The sequence below is a fragment of the Sceloporus occidentalis genome, unplaced genomic scaffold (assembly GCF_023333645.1).
Source record: "Sceloporus occidentalis isolate IW3139 unplaced genomic scaffold, rSceOcc1.0.p SCAF_3, whole genome shotgun sequence".
Classification (NCBI taxonomy): domain Eukaryota; kingdom Metazoa; phylum Chordata; class Lepidosauria; order Squamata; family Phrynosomatidae; genus Sceloporus; species Sceloporus occidentalis.
In genome coordinates, this window is record NW_028316983.1 from 131,925,119 (window position 1) to 131,940,072 (window position 14,954).

General features: G+C 45.7%; 1 protein-coding gene across 1 annotated transcript in view; it reads left to right on the forward strand.

Annotated features, from left to right (window-relative positions):
- Positions 1-4,027: 4,027 nt before the first annotated feature.
- LOC149316818 (D-aminoacyl-tRNA deacylase 1) overlaps positions 4,028-14,954 on the forward strand; it is a 37,029-nt gene continuing 26,102 nt past the window's right edge. Inside the window, exon 1 of the mRNA XM_089516339.1 lies at positions 4,028-4,235. Coding sequence (XP_089372465.1) covers positions 4,085-4,235 — 151 coding nt within the window. The 5' untranslated portion in view covers positions 4,028-4,084. The remainder of the gene's footprint in view (positions 4,236-14,954) is intronic.

Below are 14,954 nucleotides of genomic sequence, written 5' to 3' on the forward strand. Positions count from 1 at the left end.
AGCTAGAAGGGGACTGGTTGAGTGGATAAAGAGAGTAGCGATTTCCTCATTGCAGCAAGGGAGGTTACCATCCTGCCTAAAGGAATCTGTGGTGAGGCCGTTATTAGAAAAAAGGTCTTCCTGGATCCCACCATTTTGAATAATTAACAGCCAGTCTCTAATATTTTCTGTAGTGTGTGTGCTAGCCTCCTGGTTCCAGGGGTTTCTAGATCCATTTCAGTCTGGCTTCAGGCTTGGCTGTGAGAAAAGAGACAGCTTTAGTCCCCTATTTTTTTGTGGATTTTTCAGGTTATGTGGCCATGTTCTAGAAGAGTATTCCTGACATTTCGTCAGCATCTGTATCTGGCATCTTCAGATGCTGGCAAGACATCAGGAATAAAGTCTTCTAGAACATGGCCACATAGCCTTCGATTTCAGCTTTGGTCACCTTGATTGATGACCTCAGGGAAATGGATTGGGACTGTGACCTTATTGGTTTTGCTGGACCTCTCAGTGGCTTTTGATGCCATCAATAATGGTGTCCTTCTCTAGGATGGGAATTGGGAGTGGTTCCTGTCTTACTTGGAGGGGCTAATTCAGAAGGTGGTGTTGGGGGATCTATGTTTGATGCCCTGGCCATGGATCGTATATACTCATGTACAAATCAACCACACGTATTAATCAATGGAAGGTTTTGGGGCCAAATTTTTGGATTTTGATATGATCCGTGGATAAGTCGAGGGTACAACTCAGGGGTATGTCACAAAGGATGTAAATGACCCCTGCCTGCCTTGCAAAGCCCACTGTCTCTTTCCTTGCTCCCTGGGAAGCCAGGGACACCCACAGACTCTTCTTGGCTGAGCAGGAGCTGTTGAGGTAAAGGTGGCACTTCTTTCTGAGCAGTCCTACTGTATTGATTCGTATATAAGTTGACCCAGGACTCTGGGATCAGTTTTTTAGTATATACAGTACAGACAAGATGGAGGTGCTCTTTGTCAATCATAAGGCAAATCAGGGAATAGGGACTTTGTGCTGCATAAGGTTACCTCTCCATGAAATCATAGGTCCACAGCTTGTGTGTTTTCCTGGCTCCAAGCCTGGATGCCACAAGTGCATTTGCACAACTAAAACTAGTATGCCAGCTGCATCTGTCCCCTTGAGATGTCAGATCAGCTATGGTGACACATGTCTTGATGACATCCTGTTTAGACTGCTGTAATGTATTCTATGTGGGCCTGCCTTTGGAAATTGTCTGGAAACTTCAGAGGGTTCTAGTCAAGAAGCAATGGATTCAGATTACTCAAAAAGAGATTCTACCTAAACATTAGGAAAAGCTCCTGGACCATAACAGCTGTTTGGATGGTATGCCACAGAAGGTGGTGGACTCTTCTTCCTTTTTCTTGTGTGCCTTTAAGTAATTTTTGAGTTATGGCCTAAGGCAACCGTCTTTGCAGAATTTGTTCAGAGTGGGATTTGCCCTTTCCTTCCTCTAGTGAAATAAATCACCAGGAACAGATGGCATACCAATAGAGCTGCTTCAAACTACACAAGCTTCTCTAGTTCTAATTAAAATCTGTCAACAAATATGGAAAACAAAACAATTGCCCACAGTTTAGAGAATCACCCAATATCAATCAATCAAATTTATTGTACATGACGACAGATCATCACAAAAATGTATAGGTATGCTAAAAATTAATAAATAGAAGAAATTAAACTATCACAGCAGATAATGACTTTTAAACAAGATTAAATATCAAAACCTTATTGAGTCTGAGTAACACATATGTTCATTACAACAAAATTTAAGAAGTAGATTTTCAAGGAGAGTCTTCAATCTTGTCCAAAAGTTAAAAACAGATGTGCAAATGGTTGAGGACCAAGGTTGAGAACCCGTCTCCAGCTTCAGAAACTGTATTGGAGTAGATCTTGGAACTGCCAGGACAGTCTTTAAAATTCTGTTCTGTAAACATTCTAGATCATAAAGTCTTCTGGAAGCCCTATATCTCTGTCAACGCCAGGAATTGCCGTAACCCCAGGACCATTACATTCACCCACCATGCAGTGGGAGGACAACGACCATCTCTTAGGTGGAGGGAGCAAAGATCTTCCCTCTCTGCCTGGAGATGAGGGGTCTTGCTGTTCCTAGCGAAATATATTCTCCTTCGTCCGCTGCTAAGGAGAATGCCTGGGTCATTCTTTCTTCTTCCTTTTTTCCCTCAGCATCCAGGATGGTTCCCTTGATAACTCCAGGAGACTGGCTTTTGTAGACTGGATGGGGCTGAGCATCTCTTTCACCCTGGTAGGAGGAGGTGGCCTTTGCCCAAGATTTCCTCCTTGGGGAATCCAAGAGAGGCTTCAGAGGGGAATCCTGAACGATACTTGCTTTTCTTTGCTGGGCCAGGCTGAGTCCGACCTCATCTGGAAGGCATGATGAGGGTGGCAGCTGCATATGATGGTGATGGATCTGGGTAGGTTTCCATTCCCACTGTCTGGCTTTGGAGATACTTAGCAAGGGTTCCCATTCCTCCTCTGCGGTAAGTTGTGGCGATGCTGCTAAGTATTGAAGTAACCGCCTCACTTGCCGTGCGGTGACTGGAGAACAAGGGCCCTGCTGTGGCGGAAGCTTAACCTGCAAAAAAAGAAGAAGAAACTTTGAGGAAGGTGGAGAAGGTCCAGGAGGGAGAAGAAGCAAAACGAAGCAAGGAAAGCAAGACTGTGCAGAAGAAGTAGTTACAACTCTTTCCTGTTTGTCAGATCTGCAAAGCACTGTGGAGGAGGCTGGCCAGGGAAAGCAGAGAGACCCAAGAGGACATTGTGAAGTGGGAGATGATGATGAAGCTCAGGGAGGCATTATTGTGTGGTCAGCACAACCCAGCAAGGGTTGCATAGAAGAAGGAATCTCTTGTGTAGATGTGGCTTGTGTGACCCAGTTGCCTGAGAAGCCTCTTCTGAGGACATTAACCTCTTCTACCCCAAACCTTGCAAGGAACAGGAACCTCCTCCAGTTATTTCCTTTGACCACCCTCCTTCCCAGTTTGCCCTCCCTTGGTGCACAAGATGGTGGTCCTTGGGTTTAACAGCTGCCTTTAAGAGCTTCTGAGAGACCTTTTGAATGTTAGAGGGGACTTCTAAAACCCAGAAAAGGCTTCTTTGGAGTCATGAGAAAGATGGGCCTGTACATCATCATCGTCATCAATCCTCCTCCTCATCCATTTCCCCCCAATACTGAGAGAGTCAAGACGGTGTACAAAAAGTGAAAACACATACAGTTTTAAACACAAAACGCAAATAAAAACAGGCAGAAAGATACAGCGGACCCTTGGAGTCTGGTTCCAAGATCCACCATGGATAACAAAATCCATGGATGCTCAAGTCCCATTAAATATAATGACATAGCAAAATGGTGTCCCTTATTAAAAAATGGAAAATCAAGGTTTGATATTTGAAATTTATACTTCTTTTGAACATTTTCAAACCATGGATGCTTGAATCCATGTATTAAAAAACCAGTGTATAAGAAGGGCTGACTCTACTGTCGAAATGCAATTGTCTATAGAAATTAAAGCCAGTCCAAAGGGAACCAGTGGGAACATGAAATGTCAGGCTGCTTGTGGAGGAGGGAAGCCACAGCAGCACCCATCATCCCCTGTCAGCAGCCTGCCTGCGTTCCCACCTTCTTCTCAAGCAGTTCAGAGTCCCACCATGTTGCTGTCCTTGCTCTTTAGACCAGCAAGGACTAAAGGACTAGAAGAAACCTATTTGTGACTTCAGCTCCCAGAATCCTAGACCATTGGCCAAGATGGCTGAGGCTTCTGGGAAATGAAGTCCAAAGGCTCAGAGTTGAGGAATAACTGCTCTAACGGCTATATCTCCGAAGGGGGGGAGGGGAAAAAGTATGCAATGGCCCAATGAGAACCACCCTCTCTTGGAAATAGAACGTATTGGTTTAGTTTGTGTCCGAAGACGGGATTGGTTTGCGAGTTGGCCAATGGAAGAGGCCGTCGCTGCTGGCGCGCGGGGTTAGCCAATAGGGAAGCAGGAGGCATTTGGGAAGGGTGCGCATGCGCGTCTGACCCTGAGCAACTCTAGCAAAGCATGAGAGATGGCCAGTGCCGTTGTGTGGAAGAGACGTGCAGCGCTCATGTACGGTGTTGGGACGTGGACCGTCTTCGGCTACCTCGCCTTCCGGTTCCTGAGGAGGGAGGACAAGTACCAGGAAAAGGAGGACGAGGAGGGACAGCAGCAGCAGCCAGGTAATATGGGACCTCAAAATGGAGGACAAGACACGTAGATAGATAGCTGAGACCCCAAGGACTATCCAGTCCAGTCTCCTGCCATGCAGGAACTCCCAATCAAAGCACCCCTGACAGACAGACAGATAGATAGCTGAGACCCCAAGGACTATCCAGTCCAGTCTCCTGCCATGCAGGAACTCCCAATCAAAGCACCCCGACAGACAGACAGATAGATAGCTGAGACCCCAAGGACTATCCAGTCCAGTCTCCTGCCATGCAGGAACTCCCAATCAAAGCACCCCTGACAGACAGACAGATAGATAGCTGAGACCCCAAGGACTATCCAGTCCAGTCTCCTGCCATGCAGGAACTCCCAATCAAAGCACCCCTGACAGACAGACAGATAGATAGCTGAGACCCCAAGGACTATCCAGTCCAGTCTCCTGCCATGCAGGAACTCCCAATCAAAGCACCCCGACAGACAGACAGATAGATAGCTGAGACCCCAAGGACTATCCAGTCCAGTCTCCTGCCATGCAGGAACTCCCAATCAAAGCACCCCTGACAGACAGACAGATAGATAGCTGAGACCCCAAGGACTATCCAGTCCAGTCTCCTGCCATGCAGGAACTCCCAATCAAAGCACCCCTGACAGACAGACAGATAGATAGCTGAGACCCCAAGGACTATCCAGTCCAGTCTCCTGCCATGCAGGAACTCCCAATCAAAGCACCCCGACAGACAGACAGATAGATAGCTGAGACCCCAAGGACTATCCAGTCCAGTCTCCTGCCATGCAGGAACTCCCAATCAAAGCACCCCGACAGACAGACAGATAGATAGCTGAGACCCCAAGGACTATCCAGTCCAGTCTCCTGCCATGCAGGAACTCCCAATCAAAGCACCCCTGACAGACAGACAGATAGATAGCTGAGACCCCAAGGACTATCCAGTCCAGTCTCCTGCCATGCAGGAACTCCCAATCAAAGCACCCCTGACAGACAGACAGATAGATAGCTGAGACCCCAAGGACTATCCAGTCCAGTCTCCTGCCATGCAGGAACTCCCAATCAAAGCACCCCTGACAGACAGACAGATAGATAGCTGAGACCCCAAGGACTATCCAGTCCAGTCTCCTGCCATGCAGGAACTCCCAATCAAAGCACCCCTGACAGACAGACAGATAGATAGCTGAGACCCCAAGGACTATCCAGTCCAGTCTCCTGCCATGCAGGAACTCCCAATCAAAGCACCCCTGACAGACAGACAGATAGATAGCTGAGACCCCAAGGACTATCCAGTCCAGTCTCCTGCCATGCAGGAACTCCCAATCAAAGCACCCCGACAGACAGACAGATAGATAGCTGAGACCCCAAGGACTATCCAGTCCAGTCTCCTGCCATGCAGGAACTCCCAATCAAAGCACCCCTGACAGACAGACAGATAGATAGCTGAGACCCCAAGGGCCATCCAGTCCAGTCTCCTGCCATGCAGGAACTCCCAATCAAAGCACCCCTGACAGACAGACAGATAGATAGCTGAGACCCCAAGGACTATCCAGTCCAGTCTCCTGCCATGCAGGAACTCCCAATCAAAGCACCCCTGACAGACAGACAGATAGATAGCTGAGACCCCAAGGACTATCCAGTCCAGTCTCCTGCCATGCAGGAACTCCCAATCAAAGCACCCCTGACAGACAGACAGATAGATAGCTGAGACCCCAAGGACTATCCAGTCCAGTCTCCTGCCATGCAGGAACTCCCAATCAAAGCACCCCTGACAGACAGACAGATAGATAGCTGAGACCCCAAGGACTATCCAGTCCAGTCTCCTGCCATGCAGGAACTCCCAATCAAAGCACCCCTGACAGACAGACAGATAGATAGCTGAGACCCCAAGGACTATCCAGTCCAGTCTCCTGCCATGCAGGAACTCCCAATCAAAGCACCCCGACAGACAGACAGATAGATAGCTGAGACCCCAAGGACTATCCAGTCCAGTCTCCTGCCATGCAGGAACTCCCAATCAAAGCACCCCGACAGACAGACAGATAGATAGCTGAGACCCCAAGGACTATCCAGTCCAGTCTCCTGCCATGCAGGAACTCCCAATCAAAGCACCCCGACAGACAGACAGATAGATAGCTGAGACCCCAAGGACTATCCAGTCCAGTCTCCTGCCATGCAGGAACTCCCAATCAAAGCACCCCTGACAGACAGACAGATAGATAGCTGAGACCCCAAGGACTATCCAGTCCAGTCTCCTGCCATGCAGGAACTCCCAATCAAAGCACCCCTGACAGACAGACAGATAGATAGCTGAGACCCCAAGGACTATCCAGTCCAGTCTCCTGCCATGCAGGAACTCCCAATCAAAGCACCCCTGACAGACAGACAGATAGATAGCTGAGACCCCAAGGACTATCCAGTCCAGTCTCCTGCCATGCAGGAACTCCCAATCAAAGCACCCCGACAGACAGACAGATAGATAGCTGAGACCCCAAGGACTATCCAGTCCAGTCTCCTGCCATGCAGGAACTCCCAATCAAAGCACCCCTGACAGACAGACAGATAGATAGCTGAGACCCCAAGGACTATCCAGTCCAGTCTCCTGCCATGCAGGAACTCCCAATCAAAGCACCCCTGACAGACAGACAGATAGATAGCTGAGACCCCAAGGACTATCCAGTCCAGTCTCCTGCCATGCAGGAACTCCCAATCAAAGCACCCCTGACAGACAGACAGATAGATAGCTGAGACCCCAAGGACTATCCAGTCCAGTCTCCTGCCATGCAGGAACTCCCAATCAAAGCACCCCTGACAGACAGACAGATAGATAGCTGAGACCCCAAGGACTATCCAGTCCAGTCTCCTGCCATGCAGGAACTCCCAATCAAAGCACCCCGACAGACAGACAGATAGATAGCTGAGACCCCAAGGACTATCCAGTCCAGTCTCCTGCCATGCAGGAACTCCCAATCAAAGCACCCCGACAGACAGACAGATAGATAGCTGAGACCCCAAGGACTATCCAGTCCAGTCTCCTGCCATGCAGGAACTCCCAATCAAAGCACCCCTGACAGACAGACAGATAGATAGCTGAGACCCCAAGGACTATCCAGTCCAGTCTCCTGCCATGCAGGAACTCCCAATCAAAGCACCCCTGACAGACAGACAGATAGATAGCTGAGACCCCAAGGACTATCCAGTCCAGTCTCCTGCCATGCAGGAACTCCCAATCAAAGCACCCCTGACAGACAGACAGATAGATAGCTGAGACCCCAAGGACTATCCAGTCCAGTCTCCTGCCATGCAGGAACTCCCAATCAAAGCACCCCTGACAGACAGACAGATAGATAGCTGAGACCCCAAGGACTATCCAGTCCAGTCTCCTGCCATGCAGGAACTCCCAATCAAAGCACCCCTGACAGACAGACAGATAGATAGCTGAGACCCCAAGGACTATCCAGTCCAGTCTCCTGCCATGCAGGAACTCCCAATCAAAGCACCCCTGACAGACAGACAGATAGATAGCTGAGACCCCAAGGACTATCCAGTCCAGTCTCCTGCCATGCAGGAACTCCCAATCAAAGCACCCCTGACAGACAGACAGATAGATAGCTGAGACCCCAAGGGCCATCCACTCCTACCCCCTTCTGCCATGCAGGAACTCTCAATCAAATAATCTCCGACAGACAGACAGACAGCTGAAACCCCAAGGACTATCCAATCCAACCCCATTCTGCCATGCAGGAACTCACAATCCAACCCCCCCCCCCCCCTGTGACAGATGGCCATGCAGCCTCTGTTTAAAGACCTCCAGGGAAGGAGACTCCATCTCATTCCAAGGCAGCATATTCCACTGTTGAACAGCTCTTACTGTCAGCAAGTTCCTCCTAATGTTGTTATTATTGTTATTAACATTTGTAAAGGTTGCACAGTGCTTTACATAGTAAAGGTCGAATAAAATGGGGGGGGGGGGGGGGAGAGAATAAAAACCTGACAAGCGCCGCACAATGTAAAACAACAACATTACATGATTAAAGTACAGTGGTACCCCGGGATACGAATGCGCCAGGATACGAAATTTCCGGGTTACGAAATAAATTTATTTAAAAAAAACTGTTCCGCGTTACGAAAGTTTTTTCGGGTTACGAAAAAACTTTTGGTGCTTTTCGGCGCGATTTCGCACCAAAAAGCGGCTTTCGCTATTAGCGCCTATGGGCATTTCGGCTAGCGAAAGTTTCCGGGTTACGAAAAGGGCAGCGGAACGAATTAATTTCGTAACCCGGGGGACCACTGTATCTCTTAAATGATACTATTATTCAATGTTGAGGTGGAATCTCTTTTCCTGCAGCTTGCATCCATTGCTCTGGGTCCTAGTCTCTGGAGCAGCAGAAAACAAGCTTGCACCCTCCTCAGTATGACATCCCTTCAAATATTTAAACAGGGCTATCATATCACCTCTTAACCTTCTCTTCCCCAGGCTAAACATACCCAACTCCCTAAGCTGCTTGTCATAGGGCAATATTAAGATAGAACTTGTTTTCCTGTAGTTTAAATCGACTGCTTCAAGTCCTAGTCTCTGGAGAAACAGAAAACAAGCTTGAGAGCCAGTATGGTGTAGTGGCTTGAGTTTTAGACTACAAATCTGAAGACCAAGGTTCGGTTCCCAGCTCAGCCATGTAAACCCACTGGGTGACGTTGGGCAAGCCACACTCTCTCAGCCTCAGGAGAAGGCAGTGGCAAACCTCTTCTGAACAAATCTTGCCAAGTAAACCCAACGATATAATAGCAATAGCAAGTACATTTCTATACTGCTTACCAATGCACTAAGCGATTTACAAAGTATAAGCTAATTGTCCCCAGCAAGCTGGGTACTCATTTTAGCAACGTCAGAAGGATGCCAGGCTGTCAACCCTGAGCCCCTGGCTGGTATTGAATTCATAATCTTTGGTTTATGACTGAGTGGCTGCAGTACAGGCATTTAACCACTGCACCACCAGGGTATGTTCACCTTAAGTCAGAAGCAACTTGACAGCATGTAACACACACACATCACCCTCAATATGACATCTTTCCAAATAGTTAAACATGGCTATCACATCACCTCTTATCCTTCTCTTTCCCAGGCTAAACATATTGAACTCCCTAAGCCGTTGCTCATAGGTTTCCAGACCTTTCAGCATTTTGATCCACCTACTCTGGACATGCACCAGCTTGTCAACATCCTTTTTGAATTGTGGTACCCAGAAGTGGACATAGTATTCCAGTATTTGTTGCAAAGGGAACATTGTTTTGTGCACCTAGTTCATAAAGTTGCACTAGATATAATATTTAGAATCATAGAGTTGGAAGAGACCGCAGGGGCCATCCAGTCCAACCCTCTGCCATGCAGGAACTGTCAGTCAAAGCATCCCTGACAGATGGCCATCCAGCCTCTGTTTAAAGGCCTCCAGAGAAGGAGACTCCACCACTCTCCAAGGGAGTGTGTTCCACTGTCACATAGCCCTTACTGTCAGGAAATTTCTCCTAATGTCATCCAGGTCATCCATAAAGATATTGTGTAGCACTGGGCCCAGGACAGAGCCCTGTAGGACCCCACGCCATTGTTGAGCACCTTTGGGTTCGGCTGTTCAACCAATTACAAATCTTATAACAGTTACCTTGTCTAGCCCGCAATTGACAAGCTTGTTTGCAAGAATTTCATGGGGAACCTTATCAAAAGGCTTACTGAAATCAAAATATACTGTGTGCCCCTCTTATTACGCGGGCGATCTGTTCCGGACCCCCCTGCGTAAAAGAAATAGTGCGTATGCTTGAGCCCCATTACAAGTAATGGGGCTTGTGGTTGTGGTGGGGCGGCAGCAGTACATATGCGCCATGGGCGCACACACCATTGTTTCTTCCGGCACATGGCACGACTTATTCCAGCACTGTTTTCAAGCATATAATGTGCCCGCATATGATGCGGGTGCACTGTACTATATCCACAGCATTCCTTTCATCTACCAAGCTGGTAATTTTATCAAAGAAAGAGATCAGGTTTGTCTGGCATGACTTGTTTCTCTGAAACCCGTCTTGACTTTTTGTGATTATGGAATTGCCTTCTAGATATTCATAGACTCTCTGTTTAATGTTCTGCTCCAGAATTTTTCCTGGTATTGATGTCAGACTAACTGGACGATAATTGTTTGGATCCTCTTTTTTCCCCTTTTTGAAGATGGGGACAACGTTTGCCCTCCTCCAGTCTGCTGGGATCTCTCCTGTTCTCCAGGAGTTTTCAAAGATTATTGCCAATGGCTCCGATATTACTTTTGCCAGCTCTTTTAATACTCTTGGATGTAGTTCATCTGGTCCTGGAGACTTATATTTGTTTAAGTTAAGCAGGTATTCCTGTACTATCTATTTACTTATTATGTGCTGAAATTCCTCTTTTCTGTTCTCTGCTCCATTATCCTCAGGTTGAGCACCCTTTGCCTTTTCTGAGAAGACTGTAGCAAAAAAAGATGTTGAGCAATTCTGCCTTTTCTCTGTCTTCTGTTAGCATTTTGCCATCTTCTACATGCAGTGGCCCTACCGTTTCCTCCTTCTTCCTTTTGATGCGGACATATCCAAAACAGCCCTTTTTGTTGTTCTTAACCTCTCTAGCAAGCCTGAGTTCATTCTGCGCTTTAGCTTTTCTGACTTTACCCCTACATGTGCTTGCTATTTGTTTGAATTCCTCTTTGGTGATTTCCCCATTTTTCCATTTGTTATACATGTTCCGTTTAAAATTTAGCTCAGTTGAAAGTTCCTTAGTCATCCATCCTGGTTTCTTGAGACACTTCCCATTTTTGTTCCTCACTGGGACTGTTTTAAATTGTGCCTTCAGTATCTCCCTTTTGAGAAACTCCCATCCATCCTGAATTCTCTTCTCTTTTAGTATTCCTGACCATGGGATCACCCCCAGTATTTCTCTAAGTTTACTGAAATCAGCTTTCCTAAAGTCTATAATGTGTGTCTGACTCTGCCTGGCTTCTCCTTTCCATTATATAACAAACTCCAGGAGAACATGGTCACTCCCACCTAATGATCCCACCACTTGCACCCATTAACCAAGTCATCCTTGTTGGTTAGGATCATATCTAAAATAGCTGACCCCCTTGTTGCCTCTTCCACCTTTTGGAAAATGAAATTGTCTTCCAGGCAAGGGAGGAATTTGTTAGACCTTGAGGATTTGGCTGAGTTTGACTTCCACCAAATATCAGGATAGTTGAAGTCACCCATCACTACTACATCTCTCCTTTCTGAATGTGTGGTCATCTGTTCTAGAAAGGCATCATCCAGTTCCTCTGTTCCCTTTGGTGGTACTCTCAGGCTCCCCTGCTCTGTCCCTGAAGTCTGTCCATGCTGCTCTTCTTCATCATCCCTGATAACACAGAGAGATTGAAATTGATTCTGTAGCTGCAAGCTCACATTTTTCTATTTCTCCTGGGGTTCAGTGAAAGAGCTTATTTTGGTGGTGGAACTGGCACACGTAGTATCTTTTAAAAAATGCTTCATGCAAAAAAAAAAAAAAGGCACTGTGCGCACAATGGCAGTTTTATTTCATGTTGCAGAAAGGGGTACAAATATATTTATTTTACAGAAAACAGAGAAATTACAACAAGCTTTCACCCACAGCCCACCCTTGCATTACTACTGTTGCAAAGGATGAGATCTGTAGCCAGCCTGGCAAAAGTCTGGATGAAATATCTGAGTACTGGCTACTCAAGGTGTACTTGGACTTGATGCCCTTGTGAAGTTTCCTAATGCTGACAAGAGCTACTTTCCAAGTTAAGGGTTTGGCAAAAAAATTCAGTAGGTGTGGAGTTTATGGTAATTCCAGAAAACTACAGAAAACATTTGCAAAGAGTGAAGATACAGTGTTAGGAAATCCTTACCTGTTGACATTTTTTCTGCCAAGCACACCTGAGTGATGAAGCAAAGGGCAGTTATCATACTATATTTTTACCAATATTTGATGTTATACTAGTTTGTAACCTTTCAGGTTATGTACAAGTTCAGCACAAATCAATTTTCCTGTTGAGTATGCTACTAAGGTGAAGAATTTATGGAGATCAGCATAGTAACAAGTTGTTGTTTGTTTCTTTGTCTTTTGGCAAAACATGATATAGCTCAAGTAATTTGGGTTTGAGAGGTGCATCTGTCACAGTGATTCCCAAACTTTGGTCCTCCAGGTAGTTAGAAATTCTGGGAGCTGAAGTCCAAACCAACTGGAGGACCAAAGTTTGGGAACCTAAACTAGTGGTCCCCAAACTCTGCTCATTAAGGGATTTTGGACTTCAGCTCCTATTGGCCAACATAGCTGAGGCTTCTGGGAGCTGAAATCCAAAATCTCTTAAAGGGCACAGTTTGGGGGACCACTGGTCTAGACTCTAGAGCAGCGGTTCTCAACCTGTGGGTCGTGACCCCTTTGAGGGTCGAATGACGTTTTCACAGGGGTCATCTAAGACCACCGGAAAACATATATTTATGAAATAGCAGTGAAAATAATGTTATGGTTGGGGGGGTCACCACAACGTGAGGGACTGTATTAAAGGGTTGCAGCATTAGGAAGGTTGAGAACCGCTGCTCTAGACGAGTTTCACACATGCTAACTGTTGTAATGATCACTTGCTCAAATATTTTTAAATCTATGTTTGAACTGTCATTTTAGCATCTGAATGTTAGTCTTTTAAGTAATATTTATGTCACTGTGTTTGAGAAAAACTTTCTCAGCATGTTATACAAACGGGAACTCTTACCTTCTTTTTTCCCTTTAGATAAGAAACTCGAATTTGGCACGACTGCTTCAGAAGACACTATAACAGAAACGACTGTGTATGGAACACCAGGCTCAAATTTTAGCGTCACAACAGTAGTGAAATATAAAGCAAACTTTGTGCCTTATACAACTCGTATATATAATTATGTACAATCCTTTTTTGATGACAGCGCTAAAAAAGAAAAGTAAATGAGTCTGAGTACGTAGACTCCATCACATTTCAAATGTTATCCTATATTGAAGAATATATACCTGTGTCAAGATATTTTATGGTGAAGAATCGAATTCCCTATATTAACATCCAAAGTTAAACTAATTTGAAAGGTATGTTAACTGTCAGCAGTTGCTCTTAAAACCTCAGTGGGTTTCTTCAGTTGCCTCACAGAGGATTGCCATAGATTTGAATTTGTTTTCACCTATTAAAACTGGATTGCTATTTCAATACATTTCTTTGTTTCTTGTGTGTTTGAAAAGAACAAAATTTAAACAGCCAGGATAAGTAACTATCAGGGTCATGGTCTTGCCTTGCTTAACTGATGCCATACTTATTGCTGTGTTTGAACATAAGTGTGTAAATATGGGATATGGGTTATGATACCTTATTGGTGAATCTGAGAGAAGTACAGATTGTGTATCATGTGCAGCCTGGGATAATGAGCAGATTCTTGGGGAAGATGTATGAGTTGTCACTTACCAAGGGCGTTATTATGGGAATCCGTAGCTTGGTACAGAGTGGAAATATAGAGGGGCCAGAATTGAGAAAATAATATATTTTGAATTCTGAAAAATGGGGTAAAGGCTTTTGTGATGGGTGAATTGTTTGAAAAGAATAATTGGGGAAAATGCCTCGGTCCTGACAACAATCATGAACTGTGATTTACTCTGCTTGCTGGATAAAGCTTTTCTGAGTTTACTGAAGGCTTGTGTTCCTGAGCTGGCGTTAGCCAGTACATTACCATAACCTTGGTGGCTACCAGCTTGAGGATTTTTTGTTTTAGATTAGGAGTATGCATCCATTGCCCATTTTAGTTTATTTTCCCTCTACACACCACATAAGCTGCAATGTAAGTCCGGTCATGACTGGAAGTGCTGTTGCATCACTTCTGGTTTTGGAATTGGCTGAAGTAAGGGCTGTTCGAGAGTGGAACACACTTCCTCGGAGTGTAATGGAGTCTCCTTTGTTGGAGGTCTAAGCAGAAGCTGAATGGCCATCTGTCAGGGATGCTTTGATTGAGAGTTCTTGCATAGCAGAAGGGGGTTGGACTGGATGGCCGTTGGGGTCTCTTCCAATTCTGTGATTCTAAGTACAGCTGATGTTTGCACCGGATAGGTTGATAGTGGTAGTGGAAGGTGAGGGGGCCTTAACCACAACATTTTTGTGGTGTTTTGAGATCTGGGCTCATGATTTTGTTTTAATTTGGAGGGCTTCAGAGACTGCAAAGGAAGTTCCATGGGCCCCAATCCTTGCTTTGGTCAAAGTCTTGCTCTTAAAATGGGTCTGTTAACCAAAACAATCATCTGTAACAGATGCCCTGGAGGTAAGAGAAACCTCATCTCCTTAAATTCTCAGTTTGACAGGATTTCTGTTATCCCTCCTAAATGCAAACCATGTGAATGAGCTCACTAACTTGCAATATGAATTAGCTGCAGTGCTGAAACCAAGGATGATAAGTCCAGGTTTCCCCCCAGCTTGGATGGTTTTCAGCTGTCCACCATCCAGGAGCCAAAAACATAAATTGTTGTAACACTTTTACTATTCCTTCCCATCTGCTTCATATGTTCAAACATTTAGAACATGAGTCTAAACTGGGCAGTTTTTTTTAATTTAAAAAAAAATCATCTAAATTTAATCAACAGATTGCAGTTCAATCAACAGGTTGCTAAAAGGTGTTAAAGCAGGACAGGAAGAATGAACAACACAACATAAAT